Consider the following 20880-nt stretch of genomic DNA (forward strand, 5'->3'; position numbering starts at 1 on the left):
GCCCTAGCAGCCACTTAAATTATTCTAGCGTTTTATATCTATTTCCCTTATATAGTTATAGGTCAGATATACTGAAGACTGGGCTTCTTTTTGCACTCTTAACGGCGTTATTAATAGCTAGAATACCCCCCTTTCCGACTATTTATACTTAAATGCTTAGGAAGGCATCTCTATTGCATAGGTATATATATAGCTTAGTATCCTTATTTACCTAGGAATTTATAGGGAAATATCCCTTAAGGACTATTAGAAGGCCCCTAGCCTAGGAGATTAGCGCCTCTTTTATCTATTTATAAAGTTTATACTATTATAGAAGTTTAAGCTAATTATATAGTATTTCTGCACTTTTAATTATACTAATCTTAATATAAGTAATAAGAAGGATCTTCTAAAGACCTTCTAAGCAGCTAAAAAGTAGTCTAAATATATATAAAGGGTATCTATTAAGCTTTATCTTCTAGGGACTAATTTAACTATAGATAAGTATATAATGCTATTTATAGGCAGATTAAAAGAGATAATACTTATTAAGGGAAAGCCTATACTAATAGGGTTTAAAGTCTAGGTTATTATATAATAGGGCTACTTTCTATAATAGCTTTAGCATATAAAGGCATTACTAGTTATAGCTATAATAGTTAAGCTAAAGGCACTAATACTATATAATAAGAAGGGAAAGCTATAAATTAAAATCCCTCTTAGTAATATATAAAGTATTATAGTTTACCTACTAAAAAGGCTAATAATAGTAATATATTATATCTTTATAAATAACCTTTTCTCCTTATTGCAGCTTTTCTGCCTCCTTTGGCAGCTTGGTTATAGGGCTATAGGCATAGTATGCCCTAATTGCAGTATTACTACTATAATAAAGCAGATAAAAGAGACTAAGAAGAAGCCTAATAGTATGCCTTTGGTGTATAATAAGGTGTATTTAATCCTAATAAAGGATAAATAGGTATAAATAACTTTACCTATATTTTCCTTACTAATTTATCTCTTTTCCTTCCCTTTAGGTCCTTTAAATCGCTTAGAAGGATAGCTCTGTAGTCCTCTTCCTTATAACTATATATAGTAAAGCCCCTCTTAACTGCATACTAAAAAAGAGGAAGTTACCTGCTAAAAGAGGTATAAAGGCAGAGGTATAATGCCTAAAGGAGGTCTTTAATAGAGATTAGGCTAGGATAATCCCTATTCCTTCTATTGCCGCTTAGTATAATAATAAAATAAATTACATAGATTATAGCAATTAGATAAGATCCTATACCTTATATTAGCACTATTTTCGGTATAGTCCTTGGCAGGCATTACTTTAGTCTTTCCTTCTTAATGTTATACTTATAAATAGCTTTATTTTGCAGAAGAAGACCTGGCAGCCTTATTAGAAGCCCTATAGTATGCTCTAAGACTAGAAAGAGGCTATTTATAATGCTATTTTTATTAAGTATGGCACTAATAGCGGCCTTAGGAAGAGATATTATATAGGGAAGGAAGAAGATAGCAAAGATTATAAAGTACGGCAAATTTACCTACAAAGAGATATTAATTATATCCAAAGAGGCCTAATCTTAAGCTGCCTAGCTTGCAAAGGCTGCCGGCAAGGGCAGCCTTAACCCTTTAAAAAAAGGAAGGAAAAAGGAGGCTATCTTAAGCCTATTTCAGGAAATCAGCAAATTCAGAAGACCTAATACAGTTATAAAGTATATGATATAGCGATTTATAATAATGCTAACTATTAGTACTTTCTATCACACGCTATTTTAGGTGTGGTTTAAAGGTACCGATCATCACGGTCATTTTGATTGGCGCCTGCCCCATGTCGTGACCTAACTGTTGCCTTGTGCCGGTCAAAGAGATAACTTCAGAGAGAATAGGTAACTCGACCTAAGTTTAGCTTATCTGTGTTAACCTTAGATGCCGCCTGGCGCTCTCCTCCCGTCGGTATAGCAACTCAGTGTAGCCACTGAAGTGACCCACTGACTCCCTAGACTCCCAAGCCCAGTCAGCGCTGAGAGAGGGATCCAGACCTAGCACAGTAGGCGGATTGGCTGGAGCCTGGACCACCTCACCTCACTTCATCATTGGGCTTGCCGGCCTGAGCCAACTCGTCACCAACCCGCCAAAATTGCTTCCGTGTCCACCTTGAAGCCAGAATTGCTTCCTCCGTCATCTTTCGAAACCTCTCCCTGCCTTTTATCTGCACGCCTCGAAGCAGGCTCGATAGACCATCATGGCCATTCAGTATGCTTCTCCGTGGCATACCAACTTTTTCCGTCTGCTGACCGAGAGCTAACTACAGATATCTCATTCTCCTATCCCGTCAGGGCAAAGTGGTGTGTCTTGGTTCCTCACATGCGCAGCTTCAACAGCACTGACTAGTCATGACAGCGTCTTGCCAAATGGTTCACAACACTCTCCCCCAAGGATAAGGCCAAGATCGTCAAGGATGTATCTCAGCTTGTGCTCGCTCGAAGAACACGCATGTGCAACTTTCTAGAATATAAGGGTCAGTTTCCTAACCCCTTTGTTTTGATGACCTTGAGCTAATCATCAACATAGATACAAAGATTGTCTATCGCCGATATGCATCGCTCTTCTTCATCGCCGGATGCTCCTCCGAAGATAACGAGCTGATCACCCTCGAAATCATCCACCGATATGTCGAACAGATGGACAAGTACTACGGCAACGTTTGCGAGCTCGACATCATCTTCTCTTTCACCAAGGCATACTATATCCTCGACGAAATCCTCCTCGCCGGCGAGCTGCAGGAAACGAGCAAAAAGAATGTTCTTCGCTGCATCGGCCAGCAGGACTCCCTTGAAGATATGGAGGTAAGTCATGACCAGCTTGATAAACTATGAAGTTTTGTGATAGCCCGGCAACCTACACCCACCCACCCACCCACCAAATCGTCGCAAGACAGCTGACGCCAAGCCTCCAACAAGGTCGAGGACGAAGTTACAAAGATCATGTAAACCTCCTTGACGGCCTTTTAATTGCTATCCAACATGAATTCGACACCGCTCCCGAAGCGTCGGATTGAGGCGATCGATCAATACCTACCAAGAGATTTCATACGAGTTGCAGTATATTCACTGGCCGAGAATTAACTTTGGTTCAACAGGCCGACGAACAAGTATTGGTGTCGCTCAAGGAATCAGGAATTCTGTAATGGGAAAGTCTCAGGCGGCTGAGCATCTCTTCAATGGGAAGAGAGGACACACATGTTCACATCGTGGGAATAGGCGCAGATGGTGTTTTGGGAGTCTCCGACCGTGTTGGTCTTGTTTTGTAGATCTTTGACGGTGGAAAACCACCTTCTTTTATATCAAGAGATGAGGCCTGCGGGCGATGGTGTTGCGACAGCTACGACAGGCAGCGCAGAGAGATTGTCTCCATTCTTCGACCCGTTATCGGTCAAACGTCGACGCAACAGTGAAAGGAGAGCGAGCCTTGAACAACAGCAATGATCATCATCAGAGGCTGCATCCCACTGAAAATAGTCAGGCCTGGCATGTTGGGTCACCTCCTGTGTTTATCGAAGCCGAAATCAACCGCACTGCTCCGTCGCAACACCTCGGCCCGCAACTGGAATCAAGAGAAAACGATTGACCTCATATGCTTGTTTCTGTTTCTGTTTCTTGTTTCTCCAATTTCCAACTGACGTTAGATGGTGACTGAAGATGGATCTGGCCCATTCATCAGAGGGGATGGGCTATTTCATCCTAGCGGTCGACTGAAGCGCGTGGTTTCGGAGTTCAGCCCCATTCGCTATCATTGATCAATCGCGTGGGGTTGGCGTCAGAGCATTCCCCCTATTACGATACGCCAAACTTACGCATTCGGGTCTTCGAACAACAGATCGTAATTAAGGGCATGTGCGAAACGATTGGATTGTAAGTTGGCACTGAAGGATTGATCAAAATAGAGTCCCTGAGGTTTGTCTCATGAGAGCCAAAGGATGAAGCATGAGGTTTACAGGGGGTCTCTTGGCTCCCGTTGACATGGCTTAACTGGCAGTACCGAGAACTGGCGCGATCCCCGGAATTCTTCAACATTGGCCGGACCAGGGCCGGGACCGGTCTAAGCTCACGCCAGCTCAACTCAGCTCTCAGCAAAAGTGACTGATTTTGAGATCCCGTGGCTGGCTACAGCAAAAGATCACACCAGATTTGAGTGGGCTCAAACGTCTTTGTTTGACGAGAACGCAACGCAACACGCAAGTCAACGCTGCGCTGCACTACGCTACCTACGCAATGCAAGCGAGAGACAGAGTTACCGTTCATCCGCTGACCTCAGACAGCCCAACAGGCCATCCCCATTCTACTCCAACCATTCTATCCCGAAGCCGGCCAATTCCATTAACTCAAAGCCTATCCATATCCATCCGTTCAATTGCGGCCCCTCAATCAGTCATCTTGTGTTTCCTTGGTCTCACAAACTAACCAGGTTCCTATCTGTTTGCTTATTGCTTATTCACATGTGTTAATCAACTCAAACTCAACCCTGTTACTTGCTTATCTCTATCCAACACTTCCCCCTTCCATCATCAATTGAATCGACCAGGTTCTCGGCAATCTCCTGTCCAATCTTGATCAGTGCCTATTATTATCTTCCGTCATCGCCAACCAATCTCTTTTTATCTCCGGTCTTTTAGATTCTCAGGGTCCTTGCCGGCTGCACTGTATCTCCCAACGTTACAGTAACGAATCTGCCGCCGATTACTCCGTCCAGGGCATTAAAAGTTACCACCGCGATTTAAGTTCCTGACCTCGCCCCTCCCGAACTGTACCTGCTCCTGACTCCGGCGATCTTTAATTCCCGACTTCCTTCCGCCCACTTTCAATCATCCTCACCCTCACACTGTTATCCCCCTCTTTCTCCTCAATCATCAATACCCCGTATCGCAGCAATATCGATTGTCGCAACCGATTTCGACGTTGTATTTTATGACATCGGCCATCGTACGCTTACCGCCATCTTTCCCATATCGCGACAACTGTCACCATCCGACTCCGGCCCACCGCGACTCCACGCTGACGCAATCTGTTCCCTTGACTGCTCCCTCAATCAGTCAGTCGCATCACGCATTTACGGTCCAGCGCATCAACACCGCAACATTTCCACCGCAGAATCGACCCCAAACTGCTCCTCCACCTCCAAGATGAAGGTTAGCAACCTCAGGACCCCACGGAGGAGCCCCTCGTCCGACACATGCTAACGCGCACATCCAGTATCTACCAGTACAAGACTTCGAAGCGGTGACGAGCGCGCTGAACTTCAACACACCCGACTGCAGCGTGACCGGTGGATGCGATCTCTACACAACGAAATCAACGGGTTCCGACAAGAAGCTCTACAAAAACATCGACAACGATCTGAACTCGCAACATGAAGCCCTTCTCAAGCTCGGCGCCAGCCTATCACCACCTGAGCGTGCTCACATGCTTGCTACATCACCGAGCATGCAGCTGTTTTCACACTCAAGTGCTTTCGGCCCCTTGTCCGAGCTCTCGAGTCGCAAGACATTTGCATACCTTATCGCGACGCTGAATGCGAGTCACCCACACTACGATTTCTCTCATGTCCTTCGACCCAACGACTTCAAACGCGAGCGAAACCTGCGTCGCGTCATGGTCAACCTCGATTCAATTCTCCAGAACGTAAGACCTAACTTTGAGCCTAAATCTCTCGGTTCCTCGCTAGGCAGTGAGACAAGCTCGATATGGGGGCCCCAATGCTGGTCACTGATCGACAAGGAGATGCACCTCAACGAGTGTACTATTTTCAGCTACAACCCCGAGAGCGACCCTTTTGAAGAAGACGAGAGTGCAATCTGGGCTTCACACTACTTCTTCTTCAACCGTACCTTGAAAAGAGTGGCATATCTCTACGTCCGCGTCGTGCCAGTTATCTCGTCTCATAGCCCAACTCTCCGACCCACAAATCTGGCCAGGAACCACAGCAACCAACGGGATCTCGAATCAGCTGGCGCGCAGAAACGCGCCAACTACTGGCTTGGTGATCAAGATGCTGAGTTAGTGCCATATAATGAGGACGACGAGGAGCTCAATGACGACGGTCTTTTCTGGAATCGCGGAGAGAACGGAGATCTCGTTGCCTATTCAGATGAAGACTTCGACGAGGATATCGAGGATATGGACATGCTCGATAGCAGTCCTGACAGGTCCATGAGCGATGATGTCGCGGGTCGCATGGAGATCTAGGGTCGATTTGATCCAAATCGTCATGATGGATCGGTTCTTCAAGAAACGGCCTCTTCGGTTCGAAACCGACCATCAGCCGCATTTCTCTGAATTCATTATTTGCTGCATTATTTCAACATTCAACACTATCCTAATCTCAACTAGGGTTGCTCGATACCAACAAATCGAGACGAACGAAGCTAAATAGCACACGACTTTTGCTTCGCTTTTTCGTATTTCACGGGCATTCTTGCGTCATGCTCTTTTCTTTCGACATGCCATTTGCTTAGTATGAAACTGTGAGGCCCGGTTAGGCTTCTGGTCGGTGAGAGCGGCTGGAATTCCGCGACATGAGGCGTTTTCGGGTTCTGCTTGTCAACCTGCTATTTCCTGGAGATGATTGCAGGTTTCTCTGTTCTAATTATTGGACCTTTTTTTTTCTGTTTTTTTTTCTGTCTCCTTTCTTTTTCAAGCACTGTTATTCTATATCCTTTAACCTGGGTTTGGCTTTGGCTGCTTTTGATTGGATTACCGCCTGACATGGCTATGCCTGGATGTATGATGAGAAATCGTTGCTCGGTGTCGGTGTCGTCTCGTTTAGGAACGGCATGGGATGATAGTTGGCGCTGGCGGCATGGGAATTCGGGTGAGAGTAACGACCTGGTTTTACGGTGATGATGTACATGATGGGTTGGGGGATGCATGCCATGGGCTGGTCAGGCTGGTAATTGCTTTGACACGATACTGCGAATTCATGATTTCAAATTCCCAATGGCTTTACTCATCAGTCCTGGATAAGTACCTTACTTAAAAGTGATCATTGTTTCCTCGACCTTGAGTTTAATCGAGAGCAAGTCTATGCGTAAAAAGACACGTGTGTATCCGACAAGATGACGCAAATAGCTGTATACACCTAGGGTTCATTCGGTGCGCAAACACGGCCAAGCATTCAAATCTGGCTTGAACTATCTTTGACATGAGTTTATGGTTGAGCATGGTGCCAGGTGTGTCTTACGTATATGACAGCGATATTCAAATACATCCCGATTTCTGTATCAACCGCTGCCATGGAACTTTGAAATTATCCGGCTGTTCAAGCACTTGAGCATCCCACGAAGATGATCCATTGATAGTATGCCGTTTGACTTCTCGACGGCATATATTTGAGTCCGTCGTGGGTTCTTTGTTGATTTTGATTTTGGTGGCGAAGAGGTTCTGGTCGGTGACTGGATGTGGTATATGTATCATGTAGCTGTGTTACTTCCGGGGTTACCTCGAGGGTTCACAAAGTATAGTTACTCTCTGGTGTGTATTTAGAGATAAGGTTCGGCCGAACGTGACAGCTGACTTCGGGAAAGGAACCCGTAGCCAGTCTATATAATCCGAAAGGCTTTTCCATCAGCATATGGCATCGTTAGAGTTAACGTGGATGAGCCATGTCTGATGCTTAGTCTACGGGTTCTCTCACAAAGGAAGTATGTCACTATATCCTTTCAATTGGTTCCACGCGACTTCGACACACAGACTGAGGGGTAAAAGGCTACCAGAGGTACTCGTGTGGCCTCAGTGGTGATGGTGACGAGGACACTTATCTGATATTACCCCCAACAAACCAAGTTAGCAGGTCTTGATGGAACAAGCCAATCTGAAAGAAAGTTGGGGGAGTCACAACACAGTCTTGGGTAGCACATGTGCTTGCTTCGGAGTCGGGTTGTCAATCCGAACCCCTCTTCTCTGCGAGGATGGGTTTCCTATAAGACCGGCTCAAGGAGGGAAGAGGAGAGGGCAAGAGTATAGCTTCTTAGGTATCGAATACGACGATGGCAAACTTTGATTGGCACGCTGAGAGAACTGATCTGTCAGATCTGGCTCTCCTGGATCGAGCCCCTGAGAGTGAGGGGATAGATCTCAAGGCAGTTCGTCTATATCGTCTTGATCGTACACGAAGCCAGATGGTCAAATATGGCCTCGACGCTGCCATCATCAGTGATCCCGTCAACATTCGTTATGTGACTGGTACTCGGAACATGCAAGTCTTCACAGCACGGAACCCTCCCACGCGGTATCTTCTCCTCACGGCAACTCGATCCATCATGTTTGAGTTTGCGGGCTGCCTTCACTTGGCTCAAGGCTACGAGACTGTCGATGAAGTCCGCACAGCAAAGTCTGTCACGTTTACGAGCAGCGGCCCCAAGATTCACGATAAGGAGAGGAAATGGGCACAAGAGATGGCTGATTTGGTTGAGAGTCTTATTGGAAAACGGAATGCGACACTTGGTCTGGAGCGTATGAATGCAAACGTTGCTATCACCCTCAAGGAACTCGGCCTCAACATTGTGGATGCTCAACAAGCCATAGAGATGGCAAGGACTATCAAATCGCCTGAGGAGGTCAAATGCATTGTCGCATCTCTTCGCGCAACAGAGGTCGCTGTGGGCAAACTCCGCGATGCAGTCTCACCAGGTCTTACGGAGAACCAACTCTGGTCAGTCATGCACAAATCTGTAATTGAGCAGAACGGAGACTATGTCGAGACTCGACTCCTCGGCGCTGGACCACGAACAAACCCTTGGTTCCAGGAGTCAGCAAGTTATGTCATCCAGAAGAACGACCTCGTGGCTTTAGACACAGACGTAGTCGGTTGCCATGGATACTACTCTGACTTCTCACGAACGTTTCACGCTGGCCCAGATCCTCCTACCGAGGAGCAAAAAGAGCTGTACAGGACTGCACTTGCACAGGTTAATCACAACATGAGCATCCTCAGGCCGGGCTTGACCTTTCGCGAGTATGCAGATCTCGCGTGGGATATTCCCGAGCAGTATTGGGCCAACCGGTATTTTGTCTCGGCCCATGGCTGTGGGCTTACGGGGGAGTATCCGTATTTGTATCATCGAGGAGATTTCCCAGATGCTGGTTATGATGGTGCTATCGAGCCGGGTATGGTACTTTGCGTGGAGAGTTATATTGGCAAGGAGGGTGGTACACAGGGTGTCAAGCTGGAGCAACAAGTCCTAATCACCGAGACAGGGATTCAGGTTTTGTCAAAGTTCCCCTTTGAGGAGGCTATGCTGAAGTGACTGGGGCAAGTCAACTATTCTATACTATGTTATCTGATATTACTGTCTTGTCCAACAGTCCACTTGTCCTCTGGATATGAACATGAATCAATCCATCGGTAACTAATAAGGCAAGCATTCGAGCTGAGAGCATTGCCCGCAAGATCGATCATAGAACTTCGCTCCTCTGTCATTAGCCGAAATGCCAATACTCTCCTTGGGGGTCGATGAAAGGTAACAGTTCTTGTAATATTGGGAAACGACCCAGCCAAATACCACACAGCTCTCATCCTCCAGACATGCTCGGGCACACATCTCGACGCTCCCCTGAAACATCGACATGGATCTGTAATTTGGGCCATTGCTGTTGAAATTTCCCTGAGTACCACCGCAGAGACTAGTAGTCTCTGTTGGAACGGCACAGGCCGGTTTGTATTCGCCCACATAGATGTCGTCGATAGCTACATAACGAGCGACAGCCTGGTTGTTAACTCTGATAAAGGCATAGAGGTGGTCGTCCATTGCTCCTTGGAAGATCGCAGTGCGTTGAACGTATTTGAAAGGAGCGCCTTTCGGAACAAAGACAGTCTCTTTGTGGACATGACCATATCTCTGAGTGGCGATGATGAAGGAAAAATCCCAATCTTGATCAGGGTCAGAGACAGGAGCATATGAGAACCAGACTTGGTACTTCTTTGTCGAGTCTAGGGATATGGGCCTCCACATATCAGATCCAAGGGCAGAGCCTGGTCCTGAGCTGACAAGTCTTATGTGATGTTAGCTGTGATGGAGTCTGGGAGAGCTGTTTTGTTTCGACTTACGCAAACTGTTCGCCACTGTGAGCACGCGGTACGTCCTGAGAGGTGCTACTCTTTTGTTGAAATGGTACAGCAATACCGGCGAACTGCCCCATATAGTCCCATCTGTTCTCGCCCGTATTGTCCCCCTCAAAGCTTGGGTCTTCGATAGAAGCTGAGACAACGGGGCATGATGCTGATGAGGTTGTTGAAGTCCATAGGCTCTCTGTTGTCGACGTGCTTTCGGATGACGATAAGGATGTAATCAGGGTTGTGGTGGCGTCAATGCTTGTGGGTGCTTCACTAGTCACAGTTGTGGCATCAATGGTTGTAGTAGGTCCGTTGGATGTGGTGATATCAGTAGTGGAAGTATCGGTTGATACCCTACTGTCTCCTGAACTGACTGTCCCGGTTGTTGCATATGATACGGTAGTGTCAGTCGATGTTCTAAGCTCGGTTGAAGTTGAGTGAGCAGAGGTAGCTGTATCGGCGATTGCAGTCGACTTGTTGGATGTGGTGGGAATGATTGAAGTTTCTGTATCAGTAGTATCAATCGAAGCACTAATAACGCCTGAGTCAGAGGTGCTGGCTGAAGTCAACCTGTTGCTTAGTTCCGATTTATCAGTAGAGATGGTGATAGTGGCCCTCGTGGTAGTCGAATCCTCGATTGTCGTTACATCAGCCAAGGTTGAACTAAAACTACTTGGCGAAGTCGAAGTCTCAGAATCGAACTCAGAATCAGAAATAGCTGTAGGGTCGACAGAGGCTGTATAGTCCGGAAAGCTTGCACTCAACGTTGTGGTTTGCGGCCAAGTTATAGTTGAAGAACCACCCAACGTTGTTGACCCCATATCGACAGCACCGGTAGAACTTGAAAGGTCTGTTGAATATGAAGCATCCAGACTCTCCGTGGTTTCAGTTTTAGAACCGATCACCCTTGAGGTATCTAAGATCAACGACAAAAGTGATATATACTCAGGGTGGGGATGTGGTTTACATTTTCCAGCCTCAGCAACAAAGAAGCTCGATGCTGTTAATACAGCAGCAAGCACCTTTGAGGTCACCATATCCGCATCCGTCTTTAAAACGAGTAGGCATCTACTCTATTGTACATGATTTTGGTGGGCGAGTGTCCCTTTTTGTCCAACCAAAGTGGTTATCAAGAAATAACCATATCTAGAAGCGCAATTCTAGATGCGTTTAGAACAAAGGGGAACCAAATAAAACAAGCTACTAGATCCATCGGACTCCAGCTTATTGATTTAACAAGGAATAATTACAATCAATAGGATATGGCTGTGACATAGCGTCAGGGGTACACAGATCTTGAAGTGGTGAAAAGGACTGATACTAGGCCGTTTATGGACTTGAGGACAATTTTATTCTGCAGCGCCATTTCTTTGGCTTTATCAATAGTTTCGTGGTCTAGGCTCTACAGACTTTAACAGTCTGCGAACCACGTTCAAAAGGAACCGCAATTTTCCAAAGCTTTTATTGACGATAGCCATGCGTATACGTCTCCAAGCATTGGATAGAAACTGAAGATGCCATGAGTAAAGCGCCTAGAAGTATTCTCATATCAAGACGAAGGAGACGAAGAAGCGAGTCGTGATCGCTCTAGGAAAACTTGCTAGTGAACCAGAGGCAGTACTTCTTTACTAATTTTTTTTCCGTTATAGAAGAAAAACAAGAAGAAAAGGACAATCTGACTCAATAACTGGCTCGGATCTTTCAACAGTTCTTCTTATTGTTAGTTCTCAATCAAGTGTCGCATCCTTGCCTTACTAAGGTAAGGTTCCTTGGAGAAGTAGAAGATGTACTTCTATAAGAACAAGACGGAATGTCGATGACGCAAGAAAAATCCATAGCAGGTATCAGTCGATCTCACTCTATATATTTGACCTACTAAAAACAAATGATGGCCATCTTATCTCAAGTTCCTAGCGATCAGAAGTCGTCAAGGCATCTAAATTTTCCCTTAACATAAGGGTATCTGTATACTTGAGGTGGGATAACCTATCATTTTAGTCACGAATATTCTTATGCTTATAGTAGTAAAGCAACCGTTTTGATATTATAGTTAATATGTCGTTTTCTTGCTAGGCCTAGAAAAAGACGTATTTCTTCTCAGAATCGATCAAAGGGTTCATGTCTTATCTCTTATCGCGATTCTTGACATGGGCAGATTGGCCAATCAAGTCACCCAGATTCCTCCCGTCGCGGGGCCTCGCCCAAGTCTCCCAAATTTTTTCCTGCCATCGATCGCTTTCGCTTCATCTTGACTCGTCTTCAGCTTCGACTTATCAAAGTCATCGCACACCACGACAATCGCACGCAACACCACGACTTTTATGTACCATTGCTTATCGCGGTAAAAAGCAGTGCAAATCAGCTCTGCTTCCGATAAAAGCTCCAGAGCATGGCCGTCCAGACATCGCCATCGCTCACTTCGACCTCACATACCTTGACTGCCGCGCCGCCCGCAATGGCTGCTCCCGATTCTCTCACAAATAGCCACGTCTTGGCCCTTTTAGAAAGCCTAGCCGACGGCAAGCGACACGCTTTTCTTCAACCCACAGCTTCCATCCCAGCCGATTCTCTCAACCTCGTCAAACACACTCTCGAAGGTTTTGCCTCACAAGTCGGGGATGAGCAGCAGGAGAGATTAAAGGAAAATCGCAAGCGCAAGAGAGGCGCTGCAAATAGTGAGGATGTCCTTAAAATGCGCAAGGTCTATATCGATGGGTTCGAGACCGGCCAGGTTTGGCAGCAGGCCAAGAGAATTATTGGCGGTGTCTTGAAATATTCAGAAGAGGCGCTGGCAGGGTTGGAGGAGCGCAAGGAGATTGCCGTCAATGGTGCTGATGCATCAGACTCCAAGACGCTCGAATTTGGAGAGGATGGCTTCGAAGTAGACTCCGAGGACGACGACGAGAGCGATCAGGATGGATCCGAAGACGAGGAGGAACAATTATCAGTGGGCGAAGCTCAAGAAGATGGCCAAGAGGACGACTGGGAAGATGACGAAGAGGAGATTGAAGAAGGCAGAGACGATTATCAGGAAGTTGGTGAGGAAGACGAGGGTGTGGATGGGCCGGTTGAAGAGTATGAGGAGGATCCCGACGGTCTCAACGATGGCTTCTTCTCACTCGACGATTTCAACAGACAAACACAATATTTCGAGGAGCAGGACGCAAAGGGAGATCCCTACACGGATCAAGCAAGCGACGATGAGGAGATCAACTGGGACGCGGATCCTCTGGCTCCTCCTACAACAGGTTCAAAGTCTAAGACGGCTGCTAAAGAGCCAGTCTCTGAAGATGAAGATGATGACGATGAGGAGGACGGCCCTACATTTGGCGACATGGCTCTCGATGCCCCAGAAGGCGACAGTGAGGATGAGGCCATGGATATGGATGAGCCTGTGGATGACGACGACAACGGTCTCAATGCCAACGATGTCTACTATAAGGACTTCTTTGCGCCTCCGCCTCGAAAGTCGAATGGCGGTAAGCCCAAAAAGTCTGTCAAGTTCCAGCCCGAGCAGCCAAACGATGCCGACGTTGAGAGAGCCATGGCCGATGTTCGCAGAGATCTCTTTGACGACGAGTCAGAACAGGAAGACTCGGACGATGCTCTCTCCGATGTTTCTGCTGGAGATCCCAAGTCAAGACGCTCAGCTCACGAGCGGAGACAAGCCAAGCTTGCTGAAGAGATCCGCAAGCTTGAGGCTGCATCCGTTGCCAAGCGTGAGTGGACTCTCTCTGGTGAAGCTGCTGCAGTTGACCGCCCTGTAAACTCTTTACTGGAGCAGGATCTCGATTTCGAGCATGTTGGCAAGCCCGTGCCTGTCATCACTCCTGAGGTCAGTGAAAGCATTGAGGATCTCATCAAGCGTCGTATTCTCGCTCAAGAGTTCGACGAGGTTATTCGCCGACGTCCTGATACCGAGGGTGCAGCCGCAGGTACTCGTCGTGGTCTTGTCGAACTCGATGATACCAAGGCTACAAAGGGTCTGGCCGAGATCTACGAGGAAGAGCACGTCAAGAATACAAACCCAGACACTTATGTCAGCCAATCAGACGAGAAGCTTCAGCGCGAGGAGAAGGAAGTTGAGGCTATGTGGAAGGACGTCAGCGCTCGTCTGGACGCCCTCAGCTCATGGCACTACAAGCCCAAGCCCACAGCACCCTCACTATCCGTAGTCGCGGATGTTGCCACCGTCGCAATGGAGGATGCCCAGCCCACAACAGCCCAGGGCGTCACCGGCGAGAGCAGTCGCATGGCTCCTCAGGAAGTTTACAAGGCTGGAGCCACAGACAACGCAGCCAACGGCGAGGTCGTCACCAAGGCCGGTCTTCCTGTCGCCCGCCAGGAGATGTCCCGCGAGGACAAGGCCCGCCGGCGCCGTCGCGAGAAAGAGCGCGTGCGCAAGGCTGGAGGTGTCGACGGCGAGAAGGTTGTCAGCAAGAGAGCCAAGATGCAGCGCGACACCATCGCCGAGCTCAAGAAGGGAGGCGTCAAGGTCATCAACCGCAAGGGAGAAATCACCGACGTGGATGGCAAGAAGGCAAAGACTGCCAAGGTTGCTTCGAGCGGCAATTTCAAGTTGTAGTAGATGGTCAAGGGGCATTATTCCTTTTTGCAGTTTGGTTCGGGGTTTCAAAAGTAACGATGGGGTGTTTGCATGGCTTGCGAGCGATTCTTAATAAGAACGCATTATCATGTTTGTTGCATAGATTTCATATGTCCATACTGGATTCCTGTTTGAGTGACTTGGTTAATGCCTAAAAGATGAAGGTAGTGGTTCTGGTCTTCACTCATGAGTTATGCTCACACCTTTCCTGTTAAATCCGTACATTATGCCGAGAATCCCGCGTAATTAATCGTACATCAAAGAGCTGTAGTTTTGCATTTTGCCATATACTCAGAGTAACATTTGGCTGCTTCAAAATCCCATCCTTTTCGTTCCTTTCCTTCCGTCGCAATATGACAATGCCCTGAACTCCATCCTGTGTTATTTTTCCCGCTGAAACAATAGCCAACTAGTACCATTGACCTCGACCCTAAGCTTCCACCTTGGCCTTCTTGGTCTCGGTATCTTCAGCAGGGTCTTCTGCCTTTCGCTTGCCGTTAGTCTCCGCTTCAGGCACGCGTGCAGCTTCAGGTTCCTCGGCAGATTCGTCTTTGTTCTTCTTGCGGACAAGTCCACTAAGATCAGTTGCTGTCTTTTTAGCCTCATCAACACGGGCCTTGGTCTCGGCAGCAGACTCGCCAAGGGCAGCTCCAAGAATGCCACCGATGGGTCCAGCATCAGCACCCAGAATGTCCTTGGCGTCAATGGGGTCATTGCGCAGTTCGACGAGCTAGGCAGTCAGTAAACGAGATCAAAAACGTCCCAAAAGGACCAGGAGGCACAAAGACTCACTCGCTGCTCCATGTCCCCAATGACTTCCTTCATCTCCTGGATGGATTTGCGCGCTAGCTCGTTATCCTCGGGGGAGGCCATAGTGGCCAGCTCAACTTCCTTATTCTGAAGCTTGAGCTTTGAGCTCTTGATGGCGAGCTCCATTTCCTTGACGGCTTCATCTCGCAGACCTTGGTCCATCTCCTCTCGCTTGGAATTTGCGCCATCGTCACCGGCAGTTGTCACAGAAGCAAATTCCAGCGCCAGCGAAAGCTTGAAGTGGGCTTCAGCGATGATCTCCGACTCCTCAGGGTACAGCTCCAGCTTATATTTGAGCGAGGTTCTGCCGTCTTCAATGGCATTGGGGTATCTGTATGAATGTTGTGGTTAGGACAAAGCTGAAAAACCGTAGGGGCTTGCGCGTACCGTTCATTCTCGAGAGAAATCTCAGCGAGGGCATCGTGAGTGTCTGCAAGACGCTCCTTCACGTGCCGGACGGTAGGCGAATCGCCCTCTGCAGCCTCCTTGCCTTTGCCGCTGGTTTCGGATTCCTCCTGTTCGAGAAGCTCGAGTTTCTTCATGAAGCAGACTCGGGCAAGGTCGAGGATCTCAAAAGCAGTGGCCAGGTCATCATCTTCTTCCCCTTCTTCATCTTCGCCCTCGGCCTGGTACAAGTCAGTATCTGCTACTAAAATTATGGTTCAGGGAAGCTCCATACCTCTTCCTCGTCCGACTCATCAAAGTTCTCGTCACCAGTAAACTGGAACAGGGGCTTCTTATCTCCCTTCATGTCCTCGGTCTTCTTCTCTCCCTCTTTCTGCTCGGCAACAATCCCGACACCTTCTTGCGTCACCTTCTGTGCCTCAGTCTGCGCAGGCTTCTTGGACTTGCTCTCTGCGCTCTTCTTCTTCTCGGAAGCAGCAGGACCTCCTAGGACATCACTCTTGCTTTGGCCAACTCTGAACAAGCTGCGACCATAGTGGAAAAGGATCTCGGCATTATCAGGTGACGTCTCGCCGTTGACTTCGGCTTGAAGAACACTGGCACGTGAGAAGACCTCGGCGGCCTCCTCGTAGTTCTTGTGGGCATACAGGGCAGATCCCTTTGCTGACAAGTCGGCAATGGTAACCTTCTTAGAGTTGGGATCTTGATCGTTCGCGATGAGGTAGTCGGTGTTGGGGGTGCCAACGCTGGGGGTGCCGATGAGGGGGGTGATGGTAGTGGACTCTGCTTGGTCGGCAGCTTTCTGGGCATCAGAGGGACCGAGAGTATCAACGGATGGGGTCGCAGTCTCTTCGGCTGGCCTCTCCTCAGTCGGTTTCTCAGAGGAAACTTGGGGCTCTTCGATGGCCTTGGCCGTCTCGTCCACGACAGGCGCAGTCTGCTCTGTAGCTTCAGACATTGCGGATCAGGTCTGAATGCGTGTCAAATGAGAAGATAAAGTCAATTGGGTTAAGGAAAGAATAGCGAAGGCAACTTCGAAACTTGACAGATGGCTAATGAAATTTGTGGTTGTTGGGAGATGAAATGATTGAAAGTTGGTATCTCAGGTGGAGGTTTGCGACAGTCCAAAAAAGAGACGACCCAGCAACGGTAAAGGCGACCAGGTGATGGGCGCAATGGATTATGGAAGGTATGACGCGCCATCGTGCTGAGGGATGGGTTTTGGCGCGTTTGATTGGCTGACTATGGCGTTGGTGGGGGCCTGGGAAACTTGGAGCTCCTGTTGTTATGAGCTGAGCTGAGCTGAGCTGAGCTCTATCGAAATTCCATCAACTGTTCTTAGTGAGAGATTATTAATGGATGGATAGGATACTCAATTCTATGCTCAAACATGAGTGACTGAAGGCCTATGCCCCATCATTTGTTCCTTTGGACTTTGGGGCTCAGACATACAAAGGCTAAGCCTTGGGAGAACTTCAAGCCTTGAGGCTATCACATGTTTGCCCTTCGCCTAGCATGAGTGCTCCTGTGATAGATCCTACCCTGCAGATAATCATATGAAATGCATTGACGTAGGTACTAGTTATATTCACGGACAATCGCTTGCTAATGTGACTATGCTAATGGACTGTGATGATGTATAGCCTGTGCGTTTTCTATGAAGTCGACTGAATGTTTACATATCTGGCGCTGTCTCTGATGGTTCTTTATGTGACATGGACGTTCAAATCATCAACACACAAACCCAAAACCACATTGATGAGCTGTGTGTATGGCGACCAGCAGTGCCCAAACCGGCAAGGGACTCCCCGAATTATCCGCCATAAGAATTTCCATGACATCCACGGGGCTATCAATAAAACATTCAGCCGCTGCGATGCAATCCATCCTTCCAGAATTTACGACCAGCATTTTGTTATAGCAGAACATCATTTCATGAGACTGGTCCTACCCATGTTGTTTGGCTCAACAAATCCCCAAATAATTTACCCGTCTTACTCCGCCATTTTACAGTTGGTCAGCTCTGAGAACTCAACCCCGCGTAAAAACGAGAGTTCACTAATCGACCCGACTTGGCACGCGTTGCATCGTGGTATCTTGGCGCGAGCTGAACGCCAGGTCATGTGCCTTAGTCTCAGCCAAGGGGGTAACTATTGGCTCCAAGACAAGCCATGATCAGGCAACAACAGCCTCTGACGGAATTTCGTTAATTGATCGAAATAGCTGGGAACAAAGTAAGAAAATTGTCAAGAATGGAGGTAGCCAGGAGCCCGAGGTATATATTTGAGTGCTGCGGCAATTGCTCCTTGAAAAGAAGACCATTCAACTTATACCAGAGCCATATATCAATCGCAATTCAAAAAACAGTCACCCACAATGTGTGAAGAAAACCTCGCCCAGGTAGTATCGACGTGACCATACAACATGCCAAGCTAACCTCAATCAAGGAAGCACTCGGCCAAATTTGCTGGCTCGAGGTTCCAGTGCGTGATGTTCCTCGGGCCAAAGCCTTCTACATGGAACTCTTTGGCTGGGAGTTTGTACCAGAGCCTCAGAAGGCCGTCGGCGACTGCGTCAAGAGTATGCACTTCTTCAACAAGGGTAAGACCCTCCACGGGGCATTTCTGGAACATGACGAGGAATATCATGTCATCAACAACAATCCCGACAAACCAGGTGCTCTGCCCGTCCTGCCAACTCTATGCGTACTGGATTGCGAAGAGACCCTGGCCAAGGCAAATGCGATTGGTGGTAAGACTGCCGTGTAAGTGCGCCCGCTCCATCACGAGGTGGAAAGCTTGAAGCGAGTTGAGCATCCATATTAACCGTCGCCAAGTCCAAAGACGGCCATTGGAGGAGGGATGGGGTATTTTGCTCGGGTGATTGATACCGAAGGTAACATGATCGGTCTCTGGTCTCAGAAATGACAAGTGAGCGTGGGAAGATAAGGTTGACATTTGTCACTCAGTACCTACCTAGGTAGCTTATCTCAGCCAAGATATGATGCCATACTACTCAAGCTGCTTCTGATAATGTATGTAATTCTCAAAATTTACCCCAAATCCATGATCGCGATTCAGAATATTATCCAAAATATCCGAACGGTGGAAAATATTAGAGAAAAACGTAAACTCGCCCGGCAAAACTTGTGCTGACCAACCCGCTGTTAGACAAAGCTTGACGCCAAGCAGAGCCAAGTCTTGTTTGTCACTGCTATATGAATTATTGGACGGAACCAACTGACATGAGCTCGCATGAGTCGTATCAGACGCCAATTAACAAGCTTGGTCGTGAAAAAATTGACATGCAGAGAACTTAAGAAGCGAGCTCTGGAGCCTGTGGTGATTCCTCGCCAAGATGTGTAGAATTTGGCCCTGTCTCATTCGTGGACTAACTGGCTCGATAAGCCGTTTGTAAGGGACCATGCTTCAGCCTGGGCCGATTATATGGGGTTGGAGACGTCAGGAATTTGACGAAACACGACGGGGGTAAGGATTTCACGTCAAGTAATGTATCTGTAACAGACGCGCCCCCGGAAACTTAGAGTTCCGATACTGAGATCGTTATAGCTGGAGAAGAAAGTCTTATGTATCAGAGTCTGAGTATCGAACCAATGTTTTGTCACAGAACAGCCGAGAAACATATACGATACGACGCTGAAATACCGTTCAACGGCATATCAAGATTGACTTTTTAAAGGCGACCTAGTGGCTGTTGGCGATATGTACTATAGACGGAAAACCGCTTCTGCGCATATCCGGCACATTGACCAGATTGGGAAGAATCTATCTACTTGGAGCATGTCCAAGCGACATTTGGGAAATACGACCGCAGAATGAACTACAGACAGCCAACTCCCGTGACGACGACGTAGTATTAAGTCCTGCGGAGATTGCTTATGAGAAGAATACGTAACGTCCTTCGAGCCTCTGTAACTTTTCCGTTCGTGTTCCGTCCCGTGAAGCTTTGCCGCGACTTAGACGAGAGACATGGGATCTCCACTGAACAAGATAGCCGTTACCCACTGAAGACTAACGCAGCGTAGCACCGGAGAGAACGGCGAGACGATATCCGTCCATCTGATGCGTACTTGTCCAATGATTACCACCGAAACATATTCTGTAGCGAAACGAAGATCCCGTGTAGTAAGATAATATCACGCCAGTGTTAAGAAACAAAGTGGGCGGTGCTGGGATTGGATATTAGATTAATGCTCGTCCTGAGGCCATACATATGTAGCGACAATATGTAGGCATGGGCATAACTAGTCATAGGCCCCTGAGATAATAAACGTTGCGCCGAGTGCAACCTGTCCATTTGGCTTTGGTCGATGGATGGCATTATCATGCTGATGGTATCGCATGGGGCTTTGAAACATAGAACAAGAGCCAGGGCAAGGAGTGAAGTGGGAGCCATTCGAAACAAACGCGGACCGACACCTTAACCAGAGGAATATGCGGAGACTTGCCACATCTAATTGGAGGATAATTCCAGTCCAGAAAACTCCATCAATCAGAGGCTATGGAGAATTATAAGTCCAAAAGCTTCGACCCTCGGGGACAGGTCCCCACCCCCATTGAACTACATCTCTTTGTGGCGCTTTTTCTTATTCCTTTGAGGAATTTTGCTGTAAAGTATCAAAGTATCGTCAGAAAAGACGAGATGCCGTTCATGGACCTGGAACCCCCAAATAATCCGTCCACTGCAAATGCATTTTCTCTCTCTAGTGTTGGTCCCCGTGGGCCAAGGGTCGGCCGCTAGTGAGGTCAGAATTCCATGGCATATCATGCTGCTATATTGCATGGCACCAGGAAGATTGCGAGTGACGATCTGGTAAGGGAAGAGTTTCTAGTTATGGTTTGATCGGGAAATAGATGTGTTGACCGAAACAGCTAATTACGTTGGGTCAACCCCAAATCCAACCCCCACGACGGATATATTGGAACCATAGTTGATCATCCTGG

General features: G+C 47.6%; 7 protein-coding genes across 12 annotated transcripts; 5 read left to right on the forward strand and 2 right to left on the reverse strand.

The window, feature by feature from the left end:
* Nucleotides 1-2230: 2230 nt before the first annotated feature.
* On the forward strand, nt 2231-2978 carry FOXG_05370 (AP-1 complex subunit sigma-1; the record flags this gene model as incomplete). The annotated part of the gene is made up of 5 exons (XM_018383607.1): nt 2231-2241; nt 2300-2333; nt 2389-2506; nt 2560-2834; nt 2949-2978. The coding sequence occupies 5 exons, from the start codon at nt 2231-2233 to the stop codon at nt 2976-2978; spliced, it is 468 nt and encodes a 155-aa protein (XP_018240580.1).
* Nucleotides 2979-5167: 2189 nt separating this feature from the next.
* Nucleotides 5168-6230, forward strand: FOXG_05371 (uncharacterized protein; the record flags this gene model as incomplete). The annotated part of the gene is made up of 2 exons (XM_018383608.1): nt 5168-5173; nt 5238-6230. 2 exons carry the CDS (start codon nt 5168-5170, stop codon nt 6228-6230), a joined length of 999 nt encoding a protein of 332 aa, XP_018240581.1.
* A 1498-nt stretch (nt 6231-7728) lies between these two features.
* Nucleotides 7729-9325, forward strand: FOXG_05372 (uncharacterized protein). Its single transcript, XM_018383609.1, has one exon. The coding sequence runs from the start codon at nt 8030-8032 to the stop codon at nt 9287-9289; it is 1260 nt and encodes a 419-aa protein (XP_018240582.1). The 5' UTR covers nt 7729-8029; the 3' UTR covers nt 9290-9325.
* A 6-nt stretch (nt 9326-9331) lies between these two features.
* On the reverse strand, nt 9332-10916 carry FOXG_19047 (uncharacterized protein; the record flags this gene model as incomplete). The annotated part of the gene is made up of 2 exons (XM_018399224.1): nt 9332-10025; nt 10090-10916. The coding sequence occupies 2 exons, from the start codon at nt 10914-10916 to the stop codon at nt 9392-9394; spliced, it is 1461 nt and encodes a 486-aa protein (XP_018240583.1). The 3' UTR covers nt 9332-9391.
* A 1406-nt stretch (nt 10917-12322) lies between these two features.
* On the forward strand, nt 12323-15022 carry FOXG_05373 (uncharacterized protein). Its single transcript, XM_018383610.1, has one exon. It carries the CDS (start codon nt 12485-12487, stop codon nt 14678-14680), a length of 2196 nt encoding a protein of 731 aa, XP_018240584.1. The 5' UTR covers nt 12323-12484; the 3' UTR covers nt 14681-15022.
* FOXG_05374 (HAT1-interacting factor 1) lies at nt 12327-17442 on the reverse strand. 3 transcript variants are annotated; one of them, XM_018383611.1, is made up of 4 exons: nt 16191-17442; nt 15899-16137; nt 15494-15842; nt 12327-15431 (listed from the first exon to the last, which is right to left on the reverse strand). In XM_018383611.1, exons 1-4 carry the CDS (start codon nt 16872-16874, stop codon nt 15132-15134), a joined length of 1572 nt encoding a protein of 523 aa, XP_018240585.1. In that variant the 5' UTR covers nt 16875-17442; the 3' UTR covers nt 12327-15131. The 3 variants fall into 3 exon arrangements, with proteins under 3 accessions (XP_018240585.1, XP_018240586.1, XP_018240587.1); XM_018383612.1 differs by having other exon boundaries at nt 15494-16137; XM_018383613.1 differs by lacking the exon at nt 12327-15431 and having other exon boundaries at nt 15454-16137.
* A 625-nt stretch (nt 17443-18067) lies between these two features.
* On the forward strand, nt 18068-19563 carry FOXG_05375 (uncharacterized protein). Of its 4 annotated transcripts, XM_018383615.1 has the most exons (4): nt 18170-18316; nt 18364-18680; nt 18753-18950; nt 19087-19266. In XM_018383615.1, exons 1-3 carry the CDS (start codon nt 18293-18295, stop codon nt 18841-18843), a joined length of 432 nt encoding a protein of 143 aa, XP_018240589.1. In that variant the 5' UTR covers nt 18170-18292; the 3' UTR covers nt 18844-18950; nt 19087-19266. The 4 variants fall into 4 exon arrangements, with proteins under 4 accessions (XP_018240588.1, XP_018240590.1, XP_018240589.1 ...); XM_018383614.1 differs by having other exon boundaries at nt 18068-18316; nt 18753-19563; XM_018383616.1 differs by lacking the exon at nt 19087-19266 and having other exon boundaries at nt 18068-18316; nt 18364-18998.
* Nucleotides 19564-20880: the final 1317 nt, after the last annotated feature.

Source organism: Fusarium oxysporum, chromosome 7 (assembly GCF_000149955.1).
Source record: "Fusarium oxysporum f. sp. lycopersici 4287 chromosome 7, whole genome shotgun sequence".
NCBI classification, from domain to species: domain Eukaryota; kingdom Fungi; phylum Ascomycota; class Sordariomycetes; order Hypocreales; family Nectriaceae; genus Fusarium; species Fusarium oxysporum.

What these genes read in the sequence shown, in the direction of transcription:
- FOXG_05372 (XM_018383609.1), top strand. Translation starts at nt 8,030, where the DNA reads ATGGCAAACTTTGATTGGCACGCTGAGAGAACTGATCTGTCAGATCTG.
- FOXG_05373 (XM_018383610.1), top strand. Translation starts at nt 12,485, where the DNA reads ATGGCCGTCCAGACATCGCCATCGCTCACTTCGACCTCACATACCTTG.
- FOXG_05374 (XM_018383611.1), bottom strand. Translation starts at nt 16,874, where the DNA reads ATGTCTGAAGCTACAGAGCAGACTGCGCCTGTCGTGGACGAGACGGCC. An exon ending in ATGAGTCGGACGAGGAAGAG is followed by an intron (nt 16,138 to 16,190) that starts GTATGGAGCTTC and finishes GACTTGTACCAG; the next exon opens with GCCGAGGGCGAAGATGAAGA. An exon ending in TTGGGGACATGGAGCAGCGA is followed by an intron (nt 15,432 to 15,493) that starts GTGAGTCTTTGT and finishes CTGACTGCCTAG; the next exon opens with CTCGTCGAACTGCGCAATGA.
- FOXG_05375 (XM_018383614.1), top strand. Translation starts at nt 18,293, where the DNA reads ATGTGTGAAGAAAACCTCGCCCAG. An exon ending in GTGAAGAAAACCTCGCCCAG is followed by an intron (nt 18,317 to 18,363) that starts GTAGTATCGACG and finishes ACCTCAATCAAG; the next exon opens with GAAGCACTCGGCCAAATTTG. An exon ending in ATTGGTGGTAAGACTGCCGT is followed by an intron (nt 18,681 to 18,752) that starts GTAAGTGCGCCC and finishes ACCGTCGCCAAG; the next exon opens with TCCAAAGACGGCCATTGGAG.